The sequence below is a fragment of the Coffea arabica genome, chromosome 9c (genome assembly GCF_036785885.1).
Source record: "Coffea arabica cultivar ET-39 chromosome 9c, Coffea Arabica ET-39 HiFi, whole genome shotgun sequence".
Lineage (NCBI taxonomy): Eukaryota > Viridiplantae > Streptophyta > Magnoliopsida > Gentianales > Rubiaceae > Coffea > Coffea arabica.
In genome coordinates, this window is record NC_092326.1 from 43,108,282 (window position 1) to 43,132,138 (window position 23,857).

Sequence of the window (23,857 nt, forward strand, 5' to 3'; positions counted from 1 at the left end):
TAAAAAAATAAAATTTAATTCCAATAATATTTATTTTATTATAAAAAAGTAAAATTTGATTCAATTTATATTTATTTTTATCGCTAAAAAAATGAAACTTAGCACTTATATATATATATATATATAAATAATTGCATATGGATTATATAGTAATTTCATATTAAAAAATGATTAAAAATTTAAATAAAAATAATATTTTATTGATTTAAATTTATAAAATTAATATTTTAAAAGTGAAAGGTAAAAAAATTATTAAAAAAATATGAAGGACGTTTTCCTTGCAAATAATAATAATATATGAAATGCGGATATGAAAAGGACATTCGGGCCGTTTGCCAAAGAAAAAGAGAAGTAAATCCAAAACAGAGCAAAAGAGATGATGAGTAGAGGGAGGGGGGAGGGAGTCAATGAATAACCACAATCATCAATCATCGCCAATTAGAATGCCACAACTAGCAGTCGAAGAAATAAGGCGGGAGGTGGGGTTATATTAATTTTATATATTGTTATATATATATTATTGAGTCTGGTGTAATTATGAATCCCCGTAGAATTGATTGAGAATGTGCGTATTGATTTGAAAGTTGAAACTGCCATGAAATTATTGATGATCAGCAGCAACAAGGCCTTGGCCTCGCGCTCCGCCTCCTCCTCCTTGCCTCCGCTCTCTCCTCCCTCCATTTTCTTCTAATTAAGGTAAAAAAGACACACAAAAAAAAAAAAAGACCCTCTTTTTCTTTCTCTTTCTCGGTTTTGTCTGGGCTTGATTAATATTCATCTTCTCTAACATTTGCTGTCAGGGGAATGCTTAAAACCCTAAGCTTTGACAAAAATCTGTCAGTTTGTGGACGTTTAATAAATGTGGATGCGGATGCATATTCTTTTCTGAATCCTAGCGGGGTTTTCAGGGATATGGAAACAAACGGACCGGCGGTTTAGGGTCTCCAATCCATTGTTTATGCGGCCTCTCACACTGCTTTGCTTTCTACCGTTCTTGTGCATTCGATAAATATTTCAAATCTTTTACAGCTTCTTCCGTTTTACCTCTGTCTCTGTCTCTGTCCCGCTCTTTTTGTGGTTCTTCGGCTGGAGGGAATGAAGGGGAAGGGGAGGATGTCATTTCCTTTTTTTTTTTTTTTTTTGTGTTGTTCCTAGGCCAATTCTTCAGGCAACTTTATAGTTTCTTTTTTGTCTGAATCTAAATAAGTTTCTTTGTTTCTTCGTTTGATATATCCTCACAGGGACGGGGACTGGTTTTGCCAAAATAGAAAGCAAACGAAAAAACAAGAAAAGATTAAATCGAAGTTTACTTTTACTGTTGACCGTGAATCTAAAATGTAATAGCTAGCTATTCAACATCTCATTTTGCTATCTGAAATATCTCTTTTAAGTTCTTTTCCGTATAAAAGTAGTAGTATTACGGGCTATCGCCAAGCGAAATGTGCTATGGTGGATTCTATCCTTCCTTTTTTCTATCGCTCAATCATACACATCAGCTATTAATTCAAAGCGGAGATTAATAATAAGTTGGTTTTAAGTTCAATTTTTATGCATTATCAGGTTTTAAACATCAGCGTTTGTAGTTCAAAAATTCTGGAACATATCTTTGTATGTTATGTTTTTTTTTACTGACATATAAGCACACGAGGATATCATGTTTACTAAGATACTGATTCAATATTGCTATCATCAGTAAACAATTTAACTGTGTTCGTGCTACTGTATGGCCAAATACTTTTATTTCTATTCAAAAAAAAGAAAAAAGAAACATATGTTGTGCAAGTATGTCAAAAGTATGGAAAACACATTAATGATTTAAAAGGTGATGTCTTCAGTTAAAGACAAAAGTGTATGGATAAGTTACACCTTCAATTGTTTGCAATTACCTATTCTTTTGCAGTCCATTCTTTGGAGTTTTTTTACTGTTATCTCATTGATTTGTATTCCTTTTAAGTATATCCTATTCTTTGACATATCATTGGATGTTTTTTCACTAATTCATGCATCAACACTTTTTCTGAAATGATATGTCAAAAATTTTGTAACATTTAATTTACAGGTATGGAGTGTTTTGGTTTCTGTAAGATATCATGTTGCGGTGCTTAGACGGTGTGAAGCATTTACTTTCTGCTGTTGTCAATTGCTGTGATTCTGAAATTTATAAGCAACCCCGAGGATTAGAAAATCCTGAAGCTCTTGCAAGGGAGACTGTCTGTATGTCACTCAAGACTGATTTCTAGCATTGTACTAAGAGCCTATGTTATGTCACTTGCATTTCTTTTTCACACTGAAGGAAACAAAACTGTTACTTAGATCACATAGCCTTATTTTCATTGAATGGCACGTGCTTCATCGACATAATTGTCGCGCAGATTGAGAAATTAATTTTACTTAGTTGAACTTCTGGCATCTGACTGGACTGAAATTTCTACTGCTGATTGGCCAGGGGCGATTTAAATTAACAAAGACTGCAGTATTTGCTCTATGCTATTCTTTTCACAGTGCATTTAAGCTCTGAGTTAAAGCTGCATGAGGCAAAAATAAGTTACCACTGTCCATATAAATTCTTAAAGACTGAAGGAGTTTCTCTAGCACTTGGTGACTCATTCTTCCATGTCAATATCAGGTGCCATGTCTTAACTTGATGCAAGCTCAGGCCACAGATTGAACCATGGCTTCTTTTGGAGAATTGGTGTCATATCTTAGGAAAGGCAAAAGTATACAAGAAAGTAGTGGCATAGAAGATATTAATCATGAAGAGAATACACTTATTTTAAGCACATGTAGATGATTTAAATAGTCTTGAAGATAGTAGACATGATCATCTAGCTGGTTCTTACTTCACATATCTCCTATGTGATAAATGGTCTAACAAAGATGTTGAGGTTTGCAGACCTTATAAGTGTTTTTGAAAATGTGGTGCATTTTCTTCTCAGTAGTAGATTGCCTAAATTGGGGACAACTGGAGTGTTTGTCTTCTTTGTACCGTGCTCAGCTCATTTTCCTTGACTAAGTGGAATTTCTAATATTCAGAGCTTACTTCACTTTCGTGCTGATAAGAATTTTTTTTATATCAGTTGTCTACCAGTTGTTCTGATTTGGAAATTTTGCTGTTATTTTTTCTTCTTTTCCCCCTTTTTGGGAAATCTGGCTGCAGTCAGTGTCAGTGAGATAGAGGCACTGTATGAATTATTTAAGAAGATCAGCAGTGCTGTGATTGATGATGGGCTTATCAACAAGGTAATAGATTTCACCGTAAGTGGTACAAGTGCTATTCAAACATAGCCATACTGTCAATGCACTGACTTGTACTTTTTCTGTCTCAGTTACATCCCTCATGTTTTTGTTTTTCTATATTTTGTAGTTGATTTATGTTTTTTCCTTAATTATGCTAATTAATTGCTTTGCAGGAAGAGTTTCAACTTGCACTATTTAAGACAAATAAAAAGGAGAGCTTGTTTGCTGATCGGGTACTTTCTGCAAATGTTGAACAATAGAATTGATTTGTTTGATTCATGTCTGTCTCCATTAGGAGTATGTAGCTTTTCTAAGCTGCTTTCCGACGCCCCCTGTTCTCTTTGTGTGGAAAGTATTCAAACTTAGTCACGTTTCCTTTTGATAATTGATGACAAAATCATTAAAACTTCCCAGGTATTTGACTTGTTTGACACAAAGCATAATGGGATATTAGATTTTGAGGAGTTTGCACGTGCTCTTTCAGTCTTTCACCCAAATGCTCCGATTGATGATAAGATTGAATGTAAGCATCTTTCTTTTTACTTCTTATTTCTTCTCTCTCATTCTCTCAAAGGAATGTTTTACAATTTATAAGATACACAGTTGAGAAGGGATTTGGAAATTCTGGGACCTGATCATTACCTCCAAGACTGTACTTTGACTGATTGTTGTGGCTTCCATGAAGTAGGTCCCAGTATGGACATAAAGTAACTTGAATTGAAAATTCTGGCCTGACTTGTTCGTACCACTATGACCACAAGATGGTTCTGACAATTTTTTCTCTTGGTGATGCCAAATTTGCTCTTTTGTAGTTTCATTCCAACTTTATGATCTCAAGCAGCAAGGATATATTGAAAGACAAGAGGTAACTTCCTTCAAGTTACTTCCTTATATGGCAATTGCCTGGTTATTTTTGTGTTTAGGGTTTAAAAACAGTTAGAAATAAAGGGTTACTTCTTTTAGTAATCCTTTTTTTTTTTAATTAGCATTGCTTGGGATTGCTATCTGGAGTTTGAACGTTTACGGTCTGGAACCCCCAAACGACTAAGTCAACATGATCAGGTTGTTCTAGTTCATCTCTAAAGTATTCATTTAGAGAACAATGGAAAAGCTTTGGCAGTGAATCATTAGAAACTGAGTAGCTTTCTTTGCCAAGATTTGGCAGCATAATAAAAGGATTCTGTACTCAATCTATGCGTTTGTGCAAAAACAAGTTTGCATAGTTTTGTTTTAGTGCCCCTACTTCAGTGCTTATGGCAAAAGCATGACAACCATCATTGCCCGTTCATTTTGAAATTAATTAGTGACTAGTTGATATAGTTGTTTTACTTGGTTAGCAAAAGAGTCTATAATGTTGCTGTACCATGGACTATGTATGCATATGAACTATGGTTTCTCTTTTCCTGTTTCACACTTTGGTCTTTCATCTTGGAAAGAGTTGTTATAATCTGCATCTCTGTGTATATCAAGCACATACACCTTGGAAGTACCTGAGCTTGCAGTCTTTGGTTTACTTTTCATAATTCAGAGGTGGTTGTTTGCATGAATTTCAAAGTTTTCCTTGACCTATTCTATACATTGTGGAATCCTTTGTTTTTCCCCCTTTCATTTTCTTCTGTGGTCTTTGCCTTGCTGGAAGGAACTTGACTTTTGGTGATCTCACTGTAGGTAAAACAAATGGTAGTCGCAACACTTGCTGAATCAGGCATGAATCTTTCAGATGATGTAATTGAAAATATTATAGATAAGGCAAGAATTCCACTCTTCATTCCCTTATGTACCACTCTTGGTTGGTTAATTTTTTTGTTTGCAGATTTTCATCTAATTATGGTGTTTCTTTTCCCCTTCCCTACCTGGAATACTTTAGAAAATATAACGGCAAAGTGTTGATTTTTTGCACTGCAGAAAAATTGTTATTATCTGTAGTTGTTTGTATAGGGAATTGGTTCATGATGCTCTGTTAACGATTGCAGTATCTCATGCCTTTTGTTCTTGATAAGACAAGCATTTATCTTTTATGCATCTGCTTCCAGGAAATTCTGAGAAGTTATTTGGAACACTTTCTTGGAGCAAGAAGCTAATATATCAATCCATTTTCTGATTTCAGACCTTTGAGGAAGCTGATACCAAGCATGATGGAAAGATTGACAAAGAAGAGTGGCGTAGCCTTGTTCTAAGACATCCTTCTCTTTTGAAGAATATGACTCTTCAATATCTTAAGTGAGTTGTGTTTGTGTTATCTTTTGTTCTTTAAATCATTTTAGGCCCCGTCGTCGATTTTTATTTTGGACAGCTTTCAAGATCTATGAAGCAGGAACATGATATGTGAATAATAGATGACTTCTTGTCCTTAATTGATGATTGCTTTGATGACCTATGTGCAATTTCTAAGATTTTTTAGTCGTTCTTTCACATGAATTTTATTCAGTTCTTGCATAGATCTTTGAGGCATGAGAACATTTTGTTAAGTTCTCATGGGGATATGTAATGGTCTCTCCAAATTAATCCTTCCTCAGCTTGAAGCTTTTTTCAGCCAACGACTTTGTCCTCCGCCCATATAACATTATTATATCCAAACTTTGCCATTTAAAATGCACTCTGTTCTTTCTTTTTTTGTTTCATTCTTACAACCGTGTATGCATAAGCTTCATTGTTGGTTGAAAGGAGGTACCTTTGCTGTTGCTTGCCTTCATAAGTGGCTTACCAAATGATCAAGATTTTGCATTCAAAGACTGTCAGGAGTGACAATGCATGTGCACTTGCTAAATTTGTTCTTTCTATGGACAGAGACATCACTACCACATTCCCAAGTTTTGTATTTCATTCTCAAGTTGATGATACGTGATCCAGATTTGTTCAGTCAGTCCATTGGTGTGGTTTGCTGCTGTACACAGTCTTGCAGTTCTGTGCGTAGAGGTTGACAAGGATGCTTATTGGCTGATGTGCCACGGGGAGAAAATGCCCAAAATGGGATTCTCAAATGTGTCCTTGTTCAAGGACTAGCAGCTTCTCTTTCGTTCTTATTGGCGTTCTTCATCGCCACGCTCTCTGTTATTTTTCTTTTTGAAATATAAAAATTTTGATTTTTTTTTGGGGGGGAGTATGAATTGTTGTTTTGGAATGCCAAGAAGCGGAGGGCAGTTTGTCTCATAGACATTTGTGTAATTTGGAAAGATGCATGGTGTGATTATTTATGTCCACCTTCTTTCTGCTGCAGCGCGTTGTATGAGTTGAAATACCGGCCAGAGTGGATTAGGGATTGCAAATAACACCAACAGATTAAGCGCACGCGCATGTCCTTGTACAACTTTACAGTCAGCTTACAATAGAATGCAATTCAGCAACGCCCGCCCCCATTTCAGACTTGAATTCAGGCTTGTTGGGTCCTTTGCTTCTAAATTAAACTGTCTTTGTTATGGTGATGATGACAATGCAGTGCAGTTTAGGTGGTACCTATGACCGATTCCAGTTTAGAGTTGAATTGATAGTGGGGGGTATGCGGAGTTATGCTATTAATCTTCCCATTTTGTGCTTTTTTTGAGTTTAAAGTGATTGAAAGGCTCTCCACTTTAAGGTTAACAAAATAAATTCCTTCTGCTGCGTCAGTTCATCTGAAAAAGGGAATCAACGCAAAAGTAACACTGCATGTACAGGGGCATTCGTTCGTTAACATATCTAATTTACTATATATATATATATATATATATATATATAATTATTACTGTCCCTTATAATTATATACTTTTTTTATTTAATCTTATTTATCCTTTTTTATTTTTATTTTTTTCTAATTAATTTTATATTATAAAAAAATATAACATCTAAAATATATATATATTAAGGAGTGCTCAGAAGACTTCTTTAGATAGACCCGTGTATATGCATAGAAGACTAGGGAAAAAATGTAGAAATTAAAGACAAGAAGGTGACTGCAAATTGGTGAAAGAGGAATATTTTGTACACCTGTACGTAGACCAAAGTCCAAATATCAGGCAGTGCCCATTAACCCACCCGGCCTCTGCCAAATATCAATAATTCTCCATTTCTTCTGGGAGATCAAAGTAACTGCCGTCGTCCTCCTCCTCCCGCTGCCGCTGCTGCTGAAAGAGCTTTGCGCTTCTGTGCTTGCTTCCATTGTGTATTTTCGCTTTCTGTCCATTTCACATTGCAATTTCTCCTATAGTTAGTTACTGATGGAAAGACTAAATAATAATTCAGTACTAGTAAAAAGAATGCTCCTTCCTCCACTCCTCCCTTATATTTCTATCAACATTTAACATTCACATAATTGAATTACCATAAAAGTTCCATTCACCCGTGACTATGATCCATATTGTCTGTAATGCTAATATTAGGCTTTTCCTCCTGCTTAATTATTTGTTTCATTCCATAAATCAATGCCACTACTACTGCTACTCTTTAATGTTTGTCCATTTGTTCTTCTCCTCCTCCGTAGGACCCTATGGCATACTCCATTTTCTACCCTCCATTGCGTGGCTACAACTTCCCCCCGGCCCCGGCCCCGGCCCCCCTCCTCTTTCTTTTTCTTTTTTTTTTTTTTTTTTTTTTTGAGTAATCTTTCCCTCTTGTTAGCAGACTAATCCGTTGCAGTCAGAAAGAGATGGCGGAGAAAGGAGGAAAGGGGTTTTCGCTTCCCAAAGGTGCAACCTTTTTTTCTCTCTTTCTCTCCACTTATACTAAATTTGTTTTGCTGCTAGATTTCATCTCCTGGTCTTACAAATTCCCCGGAGATTTTTCACTTCCCAAGTCCAATTGTCTTGTTTTGTTCTAACTTATAACTCACATTTCATATAAATTTCGGAAAGGCTTCATCTTTTAACTACTTGTTGCTACGTAAGCTATTTGTGATCAGATTCAGGTAATTTGGAATCACCATTTCATAGTAAAATTTTAGTGCTGATATAATCCCAATTCCAAGAAAGAATCAAAGGTTACTTCATATAATGCTGACAATTGCATCGACTACATCTAGGAGTCTTGTTCTGCTCATGCCACAACATTTGAAGGTTATAATTTCTTGATTTTGTTCCTTCATCAACTGGTGATGTGCAAAGCAGACGTGCCTTAAATTCATTAATTACACTCCATAAATGCTTGTGATTGCGTTGAGCATTGTGCACAACTGAAACCTCTTACACACTTGTTGCTTTGCGGGTCTTTGGAGATCTATGCCACTTAGGATTAATATCCCAAGGCAATGTACCTGCATCTTTAAAGATGGTCAAAAGGCAAAAAGAGAAAAAATTAAAACAAAGTACTTATTGGAGAAGGTTGAGAGTTAAAGTGGATGCTTTCGTTAGCTATTGTTGCATTGGGTGATACAGTATGCATATAGGACAAGGTCTTGGAATTGTCCCCTTTTTTCACGTAATTTCAGGATAATTGCTTTATCGTGGCATGGAGGGCGAAAACTAAGTGCAATGTCCTTTGAAGTGTATAGTACATCAAGAGGCATGTATTGTGGGAGGAGTGATTTGTTAAAGAGGAGGGAGCTCTCATTGAACTTGGCAATGACAACTTAGGTAGTACCTTAAAAGTGTTCAGGCAAATAAATGCCTTTGATTCATGTTCTTGTGTTCGTTATTTTCATTGGAGATGGTCTGCTAAGTTCTATTTGAGATTTCATATTCACAATGCCTCTGATTTTGTGTATGGCATGTGAACTTGTTGGATATCTTTTTGTCCTTCATATTTCATATTAAGAAGAAAGAGACCATTTTTTGTCTCAAATTTTGCTGGCTGAGCATCCTGATAAAATAAGACGCTAGGGATTTCTTATAATCGAATCCACATTATTCGGAACTGAATTCTAAATTCTACTTTGGTTTGTCTTGTAAGCATTAAAAATCCTAGTAAAAAGGGGTCGGGCTTGCAAATCCACCTGTGCTATTGACTCTGCAATGGCTCATCAGAAGGATAACCACAACTCTTTAGTTGTTGCCTCTTATATTTTCTTCATAATTTTCTTATAGGTTCTCTGAAAGGTAAGGATGATAACTCAGCAAAGTCAAAACAGGGAAGGAAGGTCCAGATCGACTTTGAAGGTTAAGTTTTTGATAAGATTCAGAAAAATCCGTTGAAAATTCCTCTATATTTAGTGCTTCTGATGTGCTAAACTTCTGTCAGCCTGTCTGGTGATGCCTGGTGCTTACTCTGATTCTAACTGTTCTAGATGTTTCAGATCCATTGGAACCTAATTCACCAAAGACCAATGGGAAGGTTAATACACCAATTTCCAAAGGTTTGACCTCCATGATCTTTCCCTCCCTACCTTTTGATATGCTATTTCATGTCTGGTTAAAATCATGGATAGAATCCGTTTGGTAATCATCATTACCAATCTCTAAAGCTCTAAAATGGTTGTAAAGGTGACTCGGGCAAAGGTGGGAAAGCAAGTAAGGCTGCAAGTGGTGGTAAGAATTCCGTGACAAAAGCACCTTCTCCGGAGTTCAAAATTGAGGAAGGTTGGTGTTTAATTGGTCCTCCCCACCCCTTGGCTATCTGTTCTAGATTGAAATTGAACTCATCCAGCTTTATTTGTTATTCTTAGTTGATTTTGCCTTTGCTGTTTTTCCAGTTATTTCATGCATGATGTAAAGCAATTTCTTTTATTGAATACCCAAGACATGTTAATGGGGATAACTTTATGTTTGAAACAAGAACACACTATGGCTGGATGATTGCAAAGGTCATAAAGATGCCAGCAGCACTAAAGTGGCAAAAGAGAAACAAAAAACGAGTGGGTTTTATCTCCACCAAACTTTTCATTCACTACACATGATTCTTGTATCACCATACCACCAGTTGTTTCTTCATCTCTTATATGCACTGAAAGTGGAGAGCAGGCATCATACCAAATCAGGCAAAAGAGACCCAAGACATTCTGCATGTAGAAAAGAGTGGACTAAAGTCACTGATGAGAGGACCGTTAGTTATCTTCCTTTGTGAAATTAAAAGCACCTAAAGAAAAAGGAAAGCACGAGAGCATTTGATTGCTAGAGGCGCAAAAAATGGAGTTGATGAATCCTTTTTGTCATTGCCTCATCTAGAATTCCCTTTTCTTAGCATTATAGAATAGTTTAGTAGTTAATACCTCTTATTGGATTTGGCATTAGATGATCAGAGATATTTATTTATTTGAGATAGCTATTGGCCAATATCTTTGTCAGCTTGTTTTGTGAACTGTAGATATTCTGTCAGGGTGTTTAAGTTGTTGTTCTTTGTGTGCTAATATCTTCATTGATGCTTCTGCAGAACTTCCCAAGAATGTAAAATGCTTAATGGACTGTGAAGCTGCAGAGATCTTGCAAGGAATTCAAGATAGGATGGTAGTAATATCAGCTGATCCATCCATAAAAATTCCCATGTAAGCTGCATGTATTAAGTTTTCTGAGTACTTTGACCACAAGATAAGAGTCAGTGTGTACTGTACTGCTTATTACCCTTTCATCTGCTTTTGAACTCTAATTTACTTTTATTCAGTCCTCAACTCTCATCCTTTGTTAGCAGTTCATTTGACAGTGGCCTGACATATGCCAAGAGGGGTGGCACTTTTTCTAATCCACAGTCTGTTCGAAAAATACTTGAGTATCCTTTTTGATGATTTATGTGCATCTATTTATATGTGTTATGTTTTCTTGAGGACACTACCCATGTATAATTGTGGAAAGTTTCATCCAATAAGCATTGGTAGCTGTTAACTTAACTCAGACTAGGCCTCTTATCAAATACGGTGTTTCTGAGGGCGAGGTATGGTCTCTATGGATCACAACCTTTTGCTTTATGCTCTTTTGTTTTGTTGTTAGCCATTTGATATCATATTTGCTTTATAACAGATGTGCATGGTTGCCAATCTAAAAGTAGAATCTGATGATGAAGTTTTTGCTCTTGTGCCCTCACTGAAGGTATGATACTGAAATTTGCATAAGCTGAACGTTTTTGGTTACTTGCTTTTCTAGGTGTTACGTTTTATTGCTATTCTAAATGCTGGTAAACTAAAAATCATCCAATCTGTTTTGTTGCTATTTTAAATGCTGACTAAAAATCGTCTCGTCCTTCCATAAACATGTAGTTGAACTTAGAATTTATGTGATTCAACCAAAATAACTAAAATATTAAAGACAAAAGCTGGTTGCCTATGTAAATTATTTTGATTCTCATATATTTGGATGGTAACCAGTAAAAATTTCACTGAAAGTTGTTAGGAGGAGGCACTAGTCACCTATGACTTCATAAAGCGATATTGACCATATTTTTCTGTGACGGGAAGTTAATTTGCTTGCTTTCCCATTGTTTCTGTCGATTTTTGTCTAGGCAATTCTGAAGTGAAAGATTGGTAGATTTCTTCAATTTAACTGTCTGGCTCTTTTTCCTGCTTCATACGTGTCTTGCTTGCTCGTCACATATGCAGAGGTTTGGTGAATCTTAAGATTGGAGTTTATCGCCATGCTGTATTAGGGGAGGACTAGGTTACTTGGTCTTAAGGGAGGACAAATGCCATTAGTTGCTGATAGATCAACTTTTGGACTGTAGTATTGTTTGCTACACAGTTTTTAATTGAACCTGTGACAGCTTGTGTTATTTTTGCATTTTTTCTTTAGAGTGAAGAGGGCAAGCTGAGAGACCCCCTCAAAACTGCTTTGAATGAACTAGCCAAGATCCAAAGCTCGGTGTAAGGTCTTGATACACCAGTTGATGGTAATATCCCACATTCATCATGTTGCATTTGCTTTTGGATTCTGATACTTTGAGCTTGTTAATTTGTTTCACTGAGTTTGATTCTCAAGCCGTTCTTTGGTCCATTTTACAGCTCTTGATTGCTAGTCATTTAATTTTTGTTCTTATTCGCAGCTATTGCTTAATTTCTGGGGCTTTACGGATGTGAATACAGGCTCCATTTTTGAAGTAGCTCAGGCAGATTACCTTGCTGAAGATAATTTTCCCTATTTCTTATCGTTGCATAACTTGTATGCATAGCATTAACAATGAAATGCTTGTATAAGGCAGTTTGAAACTGTTACCTGGTAGTGGAAGCAAAAAAATGATGTCGCATATCAGGTCACTGGTTAGATGGATCTCATTATGTAATCGGAAAGGTGAGACTATTTCTGGAAACAAGAATCGTGGAGGGACTTGTGAGAGGATTAGAGGATATGCTAAATTAAAGAACTAACGAGCAGCAAGAATCAACTGAAAACATCTACCTCAAGAGATGATGTTCTTAATTGTCATGTTATTCCGTATGCCATAGGATCTACTCCAATATATAATGGTTGTGCATTATCCTGATCGAGAATTTGCGAGTTTAGACATTGTAGGGATAGCAGTTGCTTAACTTGGTCATTATTTCGATGCTTTGTTAATGAAATATTTATTAATCGTTTGGTAATATATATATATATAGTAGGGATACCAAAGGACTACTCTATCATTAACATACAACCAAAAATTCGGAGAGGCGTGTCTGCAGGGCGTAGCTAAAAATGCAGTTCAGTGGAAGCAAATAGCTACCCTATTAACTATGGGAGCAAAATTATGAATTGTTGTTCATATAATTTATAGATTATGGCATCTCCGTCCCTGCGGAAGCAAATAGCTTCCTGCTTGAATGGTAAAGAATAAAGTTTCCAGGAGGAATCGGACTCTCTACACCATACCACATATCATGCTTCATGATCCTAATCTGAAGCCGGGGTCCGGTCGAAGGAGGAACTGTTTGAAAATGGAGGACTTGTCATTCTCATCACACAGGTCCGCCTCAATGTCCCATAGAGATCTCTGGCTTTAGGACGGACCTCGATGAATTGAATGGGTAAGAGTAAGGCAAAGAAGGATGACAAGTTCAAACTTCTGAAATGCAACTTGGTACAAATGTCGACAAAGTGAAAGACTTGATGATAACACAAGTCTTCCATTCCACCATCATCCCCCCTTCAAAGTTAGAGGCTCCGGGACCGGGGCTTCTCTTTCATTTTGACAGACATTTGGGCCAGCAACTTGTGTAATAATGCTGAGGTCAAAAAAAGGAGCCGGAAGCAAACAAATCTTACGCCACCTTTATCCATTTCCTTTGAAGCTTCTGCATGTGAACCCAAGAAAGTTTCGCCAACTTAAACCGTGTACTAATCTTTTTTTTGGGTTGCTGGGTGGGGTGAGGAAGGGGTTGGGGGTGTTGTGTGGTTTTGAAACTCCACTATAAGTATGAGGAAAGAGGAGGAAGATGAGTGTACCTTCGATTCCATTGTCTCTACAACGACTGTTGAAAGAGGGACTGCACACTGAACTGATCATCAAAATGGTCCGAAAGGGAAATGCAGTGATAGCTTTGGCAATATGGCTGCTTACAGTGGCTGCATGTGTCGTCGCTTGCGCAGCTGCTCGACTGCAAACTTCTGAGCAGACAGTTCATCCTCAAGGTGGGATTACTTCCGTTTGCTAACTCGTACGCAAGTGATTGATATCAAATTAATTTCATTTTAGATTGGCAAATGAGTGTTTTTTTTCTTCCTTCCCCTTTTCTGTATCGAGTTTTAACAAAGGATCGATCTTCTCTCATGTGAAGGTTGTCGATGCTGCACTTTCGAGTGGCAGCCCCTGATACGCTGCATAAGAGTTTGTTGCGGCGATGATTGTTGCTAGGGCACTTCTCATCAATCCCAACCATCATCATGGATATGATTTACCAAGAGTTCTACCAGAAGAAATAAGCCAAGCTTGTTCAGACGGTGTTTTGAAGAAACATCTACGAACAAATGTAATAAAATTCTGGGAACTCCTTAATATATGCTCCAGCAACTGAGCTAGTATAACCTTTCTAACTCGTCAAACTAGCTTCATACCAACGAAATATCCACCATTTGCCAATTTCAAGCATTGCTCAACAGACCGCTGATGCCATATTTGCTTGAACTAACGGCAATAGACACATCATTTTGCAGGGAAAAAGAAAATAGAAAAAAAAAAAAAAAAAAAAGGACAGCGCGGATGTAAAGAGATCAAGTTTACACCAAATAAGAGACGGCAAAACTCCAATATAGACAAGTAAACGGCTAAATGTGTACATAGTATGCATATCCGCAAAATCTCGAGCATTACTAATACTAATAGTCCACCTGACTACAAGTTTCTGTAAAGCTAAAACTTATATCCTCCACCTTTTGATAGCTATAAATTTCAGAAGAGGGAACTGGAAAACCCCACTTTAAGAACTGTTTAATTTACTACACAAGATAAATGTAACTCACCCAAAATATCAGCGAAAGAACTATGACTAACCTACCATCCAAACAAATTCCTGAAGATTTCCCATCCGTGATCCCTACTAGAAATCTGCAATCACCAACTGAAGGATCCAAGAATGTCACCACCCCAAGCCCATCAAAATCGCAGCTTTGGACATTCTGTTTCAGTAGCTGATAGTAACTGTTAAATGCATAAGAAATATTTCCCTTGGCCCCAATGTCATTACATGATCCCCCATAGTTGAGCGTTGTGCAATCAGCATAGCTGCAAGCAAGTTTGAAGTGGTTAGCCACTGTCGACAGGTCCTTGGATGGATCTGCCACACACCATCTGAATGGAAGATACTCAACATCTTTTGCATTCTTTAATAATCCATTGCCAAGGTTCAGCTTGTACTTTGCCTGGCCATCGAAAGAGAAAATTCCCCAATGCCTCTCAAAATTTCCCGGAAGTGTGCTTTTAGCCCCTTCATCTAAAAGACTGAAGAGATATATATCCATAGGAGGCACACCAGGCCTCAGGGGGGTTCCTTTGTTGCTTAAAACATGATTTATGAGGCCTTGATTAAAAGCCCTCGCAGCAGAAAGATTAGCACTGACGACCCCGTCAGTTGGCCACCCCACCTCTCCTATGATGATTGGCATCTGGCCGTATCCAATTTTACTGAGGGCAGCAACTAATGTATCAAAGTTCCCATCAAATGCATTATTATAAACATTTGGTCCATCTATCACAGAATGTGTTGTCCCATCAAAGAACGCATAGTCCTGAGGGAAATCAGAACTTCCATACAGACTGAGGAATGGGTAGATATTGACTATGAAAGGTGAGCCATTAGAGTTCAGGAATGAAACAAGTTGAGTCATTATTTGGTTGAGTTCAGGTCGGAATGCCCCTTGTGAAGGAAGGGATGACTCATAAGCATCAGCGTTGCAGGGCACGACCAGCTTTATGATACCTGCAAGATTTGCTTTTGCCAAGGACTGTTGTAAGTTCGTCAATGCTGGGACAACATAAGACTGATATTGACCAGAATAACTTGTAAGGAAAGGTTCATTTCCTACAGCAACATACCTGCAAATGCATAACCAATAGTCAATAGTCAGTGCTAAGCAAACAATCTGAACGCCATGCGTATTAGGATTCTCAATCTCAACTTTATTTTCAAATGCAATATCTTTATCTATGCCATTCTAATAAGCGTGGTAAAAGTTTTTCATATACATGCTACAGTGTAATACATCTATAATGCAATAAATCTATAGTTACAAGTTTTTCAAGCAGGGTCTTATTTTTTGGTGGCAGTGGTGGTTGGCAGTGGCAGTGGAGGGAGGAGGGGAGTGGTAGGTGGTGGTGGTGGCTGGTAGTGTGTGATGGTGGTGGTGGGTGGAAGAAAGAAGGTAGTCGGATTTTTTTTTTTTTCTTCTCTGTTTTTGTAAGTTGTATTTGAGATTGTATGAATTAGGTATTTTTGGTGGTGTTTTTGGCAAGTGTTACTGTAGCATTGTCTACGAAAAAACCCTGGATCTGCTGCCCCCCCTTAAAAATGCCCCAATAAATTATTAAATTTTAAAAACACCCCGAAATACATCTATAGTGACAAGTTTTTCATATACAATGCTACAATGTAATGTTTCAAAAACACCTCTAAAAACACCCCATCTATACAAAGCCTAAAATATTTCATTTCCAAGTATCATGATCATAGCCATGTATAACAAAACTCTCATCTACATTCCTACCAGTTCAGCTATCAAACATGAAATTTCCCTCTCAATTGAGAAAATAAATGATGTCAGACTTGTATCAGTTTTCATTTTGTTCAAGTATTAATGGTGATGTTGTCCTGAAGGGACTTGAAGGCTACGTTCACAGCTCTTTTTTGACAATATCGGGAAACTACTGCCCTCAGACCTTCAGTTTTGTACTCCACAGAATCCTCACGTTCTCAAATACTTTCATCCATCTAAAGGAGAAAATACATTAGTTTAGTTGTCCTGTTAATCATCTGCCGCAGCAACTGTGCACCTTGTTGGGACATTAAATGTTCTGATATATCACGTTGTAGATTTCATCATCATGGAAACGATAAGATAGTGCAAAATAGCAGTATGGTCTAAGAAAATTTTCCTTTGGCACTTCCACTTGACGATCACTTGAGCATTATTAGGTTAACTTCTTATTGTCAGTCTCCAAGGATATATTATAATTAAAACCTTAAAAAGTCCATATTGAAAAACAAGGAGTTTAGACAGTACATGTCTAAAATTTGACAAAAATTCCACAACCCAAAGAAAAATATTTTAAGCTATCATTTGTCTATTAACTTTTAAAGGCTACTATTATTACAAACTTACTACTAAAGAAGGAGCTTTGGCTTTCATTCAGAGTAGGAAATAAGCTGTAAAGGTTGATGATTTACATCAGTTTCAGGACTAACAAAACCAGATATTATTGAGGATTTTCTGAAACCAAATGGTCCATATGCATAAATTACTGACTGAATATAATTTGTAAGAAACTTCTGTGGATATGTAAAGGACTCCCAGTCACATTTATCAACAAAATATGTACCACTAACATTGAACTCAGCTTGTAAATGCATTGACCATCAGAGTTGATCTTAGTCATGCTGCCTGACCTGCTTTAAATCCACAAGATTCATAAATGTCCACCCATACCAAGAAAAAACCTACATATCTTATGAGAAAGATTTTCTCTTGACCTCGGCAACTATTAAGAGTAGTATCTCTTACATGATGATGATGTCAAGTCAGGTCAATATCTCACTTCAACACACACAGGCGTCTGTTCTGCTCAGTGCTCAATATAGTCCAAAAAGTATCTCATCTTAATTTGTAAAACAAAATTCCGTGTCCACGATATATGTGTCAACCTTTGGTATCGGGAAGCCAATTTACCTAACAAAGTCTCCTGGCTATTTTTTACTGGCCTTTTCCCCAGATTAATTTCCATTAACGTAGTTGCGGACGTGAGTCAGGTCTACTATATACGCTGCAGTACTTATAATCCAGGCAAAATCAATGACTTGACACAGTTGTTCATAATTAAATAGAAAGAACGCCACACTGTTGTAGGCTCTATAAGAACAGAATAGCATACAGAGTGAACGCTTAGTGTGGCTTCCATGTAGCATAGGGGTCTAAAACACACCGACCATTAGAACTGCCAAACAAAAAAGTTAAACAAAAAAACAAACATTAGTATAAACCAGTTTCCTGGAAATTTACATGTATCCCCAACCAGAGATCTCGATCAAGCAGACATTGACAGTTGGGTTGCAAAGCATACTGGAAAGGACTTACCAATTTAGTTTTGGGAGAGTTCATGCATTTAAACCAGAAACACAAGATGTGAGGGATTTTTAAGCATCTGGGCTTTCAAGTGCACAGCAAACCAGAACCTTGTGTTTATGCTGTCCATGGAATGTGAATTATCGTCATTTATTCATTGTCCACAAATACTTAAAATTGATTAATAATCTAACTTGGTGATCAGGCTCATTTCAAAATTGTAATCTTTTGGTATTTGTTTTCCCCTTCTTGAAGACTGACACTTTTCTGATACTGCACTAATGAGCGTGCAAACTGGGGGGTGCAGAATCCTCTTAGAATGCGAAATGTTTGCTTGCCATCAAAATTAAAAGGGGGGAAAAAAGGAAACTTTCTTTCGAATCTTGGAAGAATTTTTGAAAAGTTCTCACTAAAAAATCTGAATGCATCCCATGTTTGTGTTTTATCATCTAAAACTTCTTAATGTTCAGCCAACCAATTGATAGAATAAATGCAAATGAGAATCACAAGTAGGAATACCAGTAACAAAGGACGAGATTTTTTTTTTTAAAAAAAAAAAAAAAGAGAGAGAGAGAGAGAGAGAGAAGGAAGCAAAGGCCTACTTGATATTAACACCGTTCTTGACCATGTATCTGGATACATTCTGGGAGACCCACGAATCGGAAGCAGTAGGGGAAGAGCTAAGCAGAGACAACATGTCATTTGGGATCCCAACCATGACCTCAATCCCGGAGCCCATGAGAGCTTTCAACGAATCTGGGTCGGCATCGAACAGCTTCACCTTGTCTATCTTGTTGTCCTTGAGAAGATTCACCACAGTGTGGGGAGACAGCCTGTGTAGAGTGACGGTGCCCCAATTGACTCCTATTCCGGACTCCACCACCACCACCATACCTGATGACCCAACCACCACCACCACCGCTAGGATGGACAAAAGAACTCTACTACCAATATTACATTTACTCCCGGTAGCACCGTCTTTAGGGAAAAAGGGGGACATTTTTTCTTCCCTTTCTCGGAATGTTTTGGAGGGGACAGGTCCTCAGAGCTGCTTACAAGATCGGTCATTCACTCTCGGACAGAGTCTGTGTGCGCCGTAGTCGGCATGCACACAGCCACCAGGCCACCACCCCTCTTCTGTGAGAGCTGAGCAAACCAACTGCCGAGACTGAGACTGAGAGGACAGAGACAGAGAAAGAAGGAGAAGGGATATTATATTGTCGAGTATGAAAGTTGAAACTGCAAAAAGCCTCTTGCTTTTCTTTGAAAAAAGGTACTGCCACTCCTGTCCTTTTCATCATGTGCTACGTGTATATATGTAGGGCAGAGGATGAAACAGCTTAACCGACCTCAATTAATTATGGTATCATCTGCTAGTGCTATAGCTGATTACTGTCTACTGCGGTATCATCTGCTAGTGCTATAGCTGATTACTGTCTACTGCTAGTAGTAGCTTTTCGATTAAACTTTTGACTGCAGTGGAAGAATCACCCCACCAGCCACGGTAGTGTGATTCCTTGAAAATTTGCAGCAATTATCATGGAATGGAAACTAAGGGAACTTGCTTTGGGGAGTTGCAACCAAGATAACATTTTTTTTTTTTTGGTTTTCTTTGAGGATAGACGCGACAAGACGAGCCGAAAAGGTCAGGCGCATTTTTTGAAGGCCGAGATATTTTTATGGATAATCCCCCGAGAGAGAGAAGAGAAGAAAATGAATTCTCTGGTCTGACAAAATGATGGGTTGGGCAAATGGTCGAAAAGTGTCGGTGGTAAGCAAGAAAGAAAAAGAGGGTGCAGGTAATTTAAGTGGATGGCTGGAATGATGCAGTGAGTGGGAGTGGAATAATGGATGCTTTGCTTTCAGGAGAGAATCATTTATTATTGTATATCGATAATCATAACAAAAAGTTACGCACAAATTGATTTACCATCTTCAACTTTTTACTCTCTCTCGATCGTTCGTTCATTCATTCAGACAGTGAACTGTGGAGGAGGAGCCGGTGGAGCAGGAGGATCATGGAATATAATCGAGTAGACGATAATGGCCGACAGGTGAAGGAATATCAGCATCAATCCGTCAAACTTATCTTAACTAGACACACGTAAATAAAATGTCTTTTGGACGCTTGAAGACAGCTCCCAAATCACCGGATTGTGACGCAGATGCAACCGCAATCACCAGCAGCAGCTCATACTCACAAAATGATCACTTTATTTAATTAGAGAGAAGAAGACATGATGGGGGTATGTTGCCAAGCCATGGGTACAAACTAGTCTATAAAGGAAATAAAAATGCCAACCCCTATAAGAATTAAGAGGTTTGTTGCCTTCAATTCATTACACGAAGGAGTGAGTGACAACTGACAAGCCATCACCCGTGCTTTACTGAACTGGAGGCACGAACAGGTGAATCGCATCCCAACAATTTTACTCAATTCAACAACCCCTATTTATTCAAAATCCCCTAATTAATGTACAAGATTAGAATAGGAGTATGAGTTGAAGACTTTAAAAAAAAAAAAAAAAAAAAAAATTCCCCCGTAAAGGGAAATAGCTTGCAAGTAGTGCTGCAAGATTTTATCAAATGCGCTCTTGATAGATGATGGAGATACATAAGAGTCAGGTCCGCCTAAAATCAGGTTGATTGTTAACGGATCGAACCCAAGCCCACTTATGATCATTCGTGTCGACCACATTGTTGGCCCCCGCCACCTCTTCAACCGGAATATACCCATAATTCCCATTGATCGGCCCGCACACAAACCCAGTGTAGCCGGCCATTGCTCCGTGCATGGCTGCGTGCGCCAATAGAGTGCAGTACAAATTATCCGTTGCATTCGCCGCCACCGCACGGATCGTGTACGTAGGATCTATGTACTTGACGGTGAACAGCTCCTCCTCCGGGTGATCCCTCCCCCACCACTTCTTCAACTCCGATTTCAACCACCCACCAATATCCAACAACACCGCGTTCCCGGATTCATCCTTCCCCGCCTGTCCTTCAGCAGCTTCTTTACTTCTGGGTATTAGACGTTGTCCAGCTCCCTCTGCTACCACCAACACTGCATGCCCATTCTGTTTCAGCCGGCTTTCCAGGAACTCAAACAGCCCTCCTTTCCCTTCCAAGTAAAACTCAATTTCAGGGATTAAACAGCAATCCACGTCCCGGCTACTTAGAGTTGCGTGGAGTGCAATGTGCCCTGTGCTGCGCCCCATCAGCTTCACCAACCCTACGCCGTTAACTGCGCTCTCTGCCTCCACATGAGCTGCGCTGATTGCTTGCTGGGCCATCTCTACCGCCGTCTGAAACCCAAACGATCTGTCAATCACCCCGACATCATTGTCCACTGTTTTAGGAATTCCAGCAACTGCTATCTTCAATTTCCGCCGCTTTATTTCCTCAAATATTTTTACTGCCCCACGCATTGTGCCATCTCCACCGATAATGTAAACCTGTGTCATTCTTGATCATGGAATGAGAAGGTGCAATATACTCATTTCTTTTTTTATAGAAAAAAAAAACTTCCTAGTAATATATGTATAGGATTAAGATCCCACCAAGTACACAAGGCATTCAAACCAGCTACAGCCTTGCCAATCTTTCGCTAATTGCATGCATGACACAATTGTTTTCTTAATTTATTTTTGTGTGCAAGTGTATCAAATGATTCTGACCTGATTATATCCACGATTTTCAATGGCATTGACAATGAGACGAAGATCAAAACCACCCCTGGAGGTCTCCAGCAGCGTGCCACCCCTCTTGTGCAAGTCGTGAACCATCTTGGGACAGAGTGGGACGGGATCAGTAGAAGCGGAATAAAAGCCCCGATACCCGGATTTAATACCAAAGATGTGGCGGACCCCATACAGGTCCCAGAGCCCGACCACCAACTCCCTGATGACGGTGTTCATTCCGGGACACAGGCCTCCGCAAGTGACGATGGCGGCGCGGACGTGGGAGTGATCGAAGTAGATGTGCTTACGGGGGCCGGCTCTGTGGTAGGAGTCCAGCCGCTGCAGGTGGTGGGTTGCTGAGCCTGAGGTCCCAGCAGAGACAGAGAGGTCGAAGAGGATGTTGCGAAAGATGACGTCGGTTGGGGAAAGGTAGAAGCCGGAGATTGGGTGAAAGAAGGGGATGGAGTCCAAGGGGTTAACGTGGGTTTGGAGGTGAGGAAGGTAATCGGTGAGGTGGGTGAGGCTATGGAGATTGATGACGCTGTTGTTATTAAAGCAGGTAATATTGGAGGATGTAACGGGCGGTTGTTGCTGCTGCTGCTGCTGGTGGGCGTCGTTGCGCAGGTTGGCTGCTGCTGCTGCTGCTGAGATATCCTCTTCCCCAGCCTCCATTACGGCTAGCTGCTGCTATTAATGCTATCTAGTAGTATGCGTTAGTACTATTTCATCAATTAGTACTACTCGCACCTGTAAGGTAATAGTGCATATATATTATATAGAGATATAAAACAAAAGAAATCAGACATGGCCGGCGGTGGGAGGTTTCGCCAGCGGCAAGCGTACAGCCGGGGATCGAGATTAGAAATGAGCGTTGAAAAGAGAGAGAGAGAAAGATTGACTGATGAGAATACGTGGCAGACTGTTGGGAGATGACGTGCCCAGGCTTACAATCCACGCGGTGTTCTCTGGCCTTTGTCGGGGACTTTTGGTGGGACACGTCCTACCAAAGCAAACCCTTTCACTTTTTTGGGGGGAAAAAAAATTAAAACTAGTAGGAGTCCAGAATACCAAGGGACGTTCGAGAAAGTAGACAATTTTTTGCCTAAATCACAAGGTTCATTTTTCGTAATATGGTCAAATTTCAGGAGAGATTCGTGTAATTAATCCAATTTTGTTATTACTAAAGTTTCGTTTGATAAGACTAAAATTCAAAACCTAAATTTTAAAGTCCGAAAATTGAATCTTGAAAGTATTAAGTCGTTGATTTGATAAAACTAAATTTGTTTTATTTAAGCTCTGATTTAAAATATCGAACAAATATGATAACTTTAAATGAAAAAAATTTGCCTTTATTGGTGCACTAGAGAAGAAAAACAAAATTCCCACTTGGTTTTGGACAACTAAATTTGTTTGGACAACTTGGTTTTGGAAACAAAATTTCAGATTTTGTTTTGCTTGCATCATACACACAATTCCCAATCAACTTTTTATCTCACATACATCACATCACAAAAAGTGCTACAGTAACTGAATCAAATAAATCATCCAAATAAATTCTTATCCAAATGAGTTTGTGTATGTGCATTATAGGAATAGTAATTAAACAAATTAGTTCCGATATCACTTTATTTGCTATGTAGGCAGGCGTTTGGGCTGAATGGATGACCAAGGCTTTGGGCCACTCCCGTCAAAGTGGCAGGGATGGTGCGAGAACCAGACTAGTGTTCCTTGCAATAAGTAAATCAATCCCCTCTTTGTTTTTTTTTTTTTTTTTTTTGTTGGCCTATTATCACCATTAACACCTACTTCTTCTCTTATTCCAACGGGATCATGGGAAATCGACGGAAATTAAATCATCATCGGATCATACGGATCCAACAATCATCCATGTGAATTTAAGAGAAGCCACGTTAAGTGACAATATTTTGATGAGAGGTAAGGTTTGAACCCTTGACCTCATACGATGGTCAATTACTTTAGAAGTAGTTGGTTGAGTAAATCGATCCTCTCTCTTGACTGGGTTTTTATTTATTTTTCCTTCCAAACCGCTCTCTCTCTCTCTCTTTCGGCTAATTATCTAATTATTACGTCATATTTGTTTATAGTATGGAGAATTTGAACATAAAGTTTGTGTATATATATATATATATATATATATATAAATAGACACGCGCATGCACCACAATTAATTAGCAGGGGATGTCTGTGTGTTGCACACAAAAGTATGAGTGACGTGTGTATGTGACACTGCAGGAAGCTCATTGGAACCAGATACTTCAACAAGGCCTGTAATAAGGCGGTTGGGAAGCAGCTGAATCCGTAATTAGCAATACTAGCTATAACGAATTACAATTATTTAGTTAG

General features: G+C 38.4%; 4 protein-coding genes across 17 annotated transcripts; 2 read left to right on the top strand and 2 right to left on the bottom strand.

Annotated features, from left to right (window-relative positions):
- The first annotated feature begins 327 nt into the window (after positions 1 to 327).
- Positions 328 to 6,453, top strand: LOC113708840 (calcineurin B-like protein 2). 6 transcript variants are annotated; one of them, XM_027231475.2, is made up of 10 exons: positions 328 to 696; positions 801 to 1,337; positions 2,060 to 2,214; positions 3,158 to 3,255; positions 3,411 to 3,470; positions 3,652 to 3,760; positions 4,050 to 4,102; positions 4,906 to 4,986; positions 5,345 to 5,457; positions 6,025 to 6,453. In XM_027231475.2, exons 3-10 carry the CDS (start codon positions 2,091 to 2,093, stop codon positions 6,080 to 6,082), a joined length of 696 nt encoding a protein of 231 aa, XP_027087276.2. In that variant the 5' UTR covers positions 328 to 696; positions 801 to 1,337; positions 2,060 to 2,090; the 3' UTR covers positions 6,083 to 6,453. The 6 variants fall into 6 exon arrangements, with proteins under 6 accessions (XP_027087276.2, XP_071920567.1, XP_027087275.2 ...); XM_072064466.1 differs by having other exon boundaries at positions 801 to 940; XM_027231474.2 differs by lacking the exon at positions 801 to 1,337.
- Positions 6,454 to 6,477: 24 nt separating this feature from the next.
- On the top strand, positions 6,478 to 12,553 carry LOC113708839 (DNA-directed RNA polymerases IV and V subunit 4). Of its 9 annotated transcripts, none has more exons than XM_072064459.1 (11): positions 6,478 to 6,611; positions 7,834 to 7,898; positions 9,231 to 9,302; positions 9,431 to 9,499; positions 9,627 to 9,722; positions 10,513 to 10,624; positions 10,765 to 10,845; positions 10,974 to 11,007; positions 11,094 to 11,162; positions 11,859 to 11,955; positions 12,109 to 12,553. In XM_072064459.1, exons 1-10 carry the CDS (start codon positions 6,568 to 6,570, stop codon positions 11,931 to 11,933), a joined length of 717 nt encoding a protein of 238 aa, XP_071920560.1. In that variant the 5' UTR covers positions 6,478 to 6,567; the 3' UTR covers positions 11,934 to 11,955; positions 12,109 to 12,553. The 9 variants fall into 9 exon arrangements, with proteins under 9 accessions (XP_071920560.1, XP_071920561.1, XP_071920559.1 ...); XM_072064460.1 differs by having other exon boundaries at positions 10,768 to 10,845; XM_072064458.1 differs by having other exon boundaries at positions 9,440 to 9,499; positions 10,741 to 10,845.
- A 1,704-nt stretch (positions 12,554 to 14,257) lies between these two features.
- Positions 14,258 to 19,361, bottom strand: LOC113708837 (glucan endo-1,3-beta-glucosidase 5). The gene is made up of 2 exons (XM_027231464.2): positions 18,416 to 19,361; positions 14,258 to 15,573 (listed from the first exon to the last, which is right to left on the bottom strand). The coding sequence occupies exons 1-2, from the start codon at positions 18,811 to 18,813 to the stop codon at positions 14,478 to 14,480; spliced, it is 1,494 nt and encodes a 497-aa protein (XP_027087265.2). The 5' UTR covers positions 18,814 to 19,361; the 3' UTR covers positions 14,258 to 14,477.
- Positions 19,362 to 20,108: 747 nt separating this feature from the next.
- LOC140014078 (ATP-dependent 6-phosphofructokinase 2-like) lies at positions 20,109 to 22,381 on the bottom strand. The gene is made up of 2 exons (XM_072064454.1): positions 21,491 to 22,381; positions 20,109 to 21,268 (listed from the first exon to the last, which is right to left on the bottom strand). Exons 1-2 carry the CDS (start codon positions 22,163 to 22,165, stop codon positions 20,435 to 20,437), a joined length of 1,509 nt encoding a protein of 502 aa, XP_071920555.1. The 5' UTR covers positions 22,166 to 22,381; the 3' UTR covers positions 20,109 to 20,434.
- Positions 22,382 to 23,857: the final 1,476 nt, after the last annotated feature.

Bases quoted from the DNA above. Each gene is read 5' to 3' on its own strand.
- LOC113708839 (XM_072064457.1), top strand. From the start codon at position 6,568: ATGCAATTCAGCAACGCCCGCCCCCATTTCAGACTTGAATTCAG. The intron at 9,723-10,512 runs GTTGGTGTTTAA...ATGCTTCTGCAG, and splicing joins GGAGTTCAAAATTGAGGAAG to AACTTCCCAAGAATGTAAAA. The intron at 10,625-10,740 runs GTAAGCTGCATG...ACTTTTATTCAG, and splicing joins CCATCCATAAAAATTCCCAT to TCCTCAACTCTCATCCTTTG.
- LOC113708840 (XM_027231475.2), top strand. From the start codon at position 2,091: ATGTTGCGGTGCTTAGACGGTGTGAAGCATTTACTTTCTGCTGTTGTC. The intron at 3,256-3,410 runs GTAAGTGGTACA...ATTGCTTTGCAG, and splicing joins ACAAGGTAATAGATTTCACC to GAAGAGTTTCAACTTGCACT. The intron at 5,458-6,024 runs GTGAGTTGTGTT...TTCTATGGACAG, and splicing joins ATGACTCTTCAATATCTTAA to AGACATCACTACCACATTCC.
- LOC140014078 (XM_072064454.1), bottom strand. From the start codon at position 22,165: ATGGAGGCTGGGGAAGAGGATATCTCAGCAGCAGCAGCAGCAGCCAAC. The intron at 21,269-21,490 runs GTCAGAATCATT...AGAATGACACAG, and splicing joins AAAATCGTGGATATAATCAG to GTTTACATTATCGGTGGAGA.
- LOC113708837 (XM_027231464.2), bottom strand. From the start codon at position 18,813: ATGTCCCCCTTTTTCCCTAAAGACGGTGCTACCGGGAGTAAATGTAAT. The intron at 15,574-18,415 runs GTAGGCCTTTGC...ATGCATTTGCAG, and splicing joins AAGAACGGTGTTAATATCAA to GTATGTTGCTGTAGGAAATG.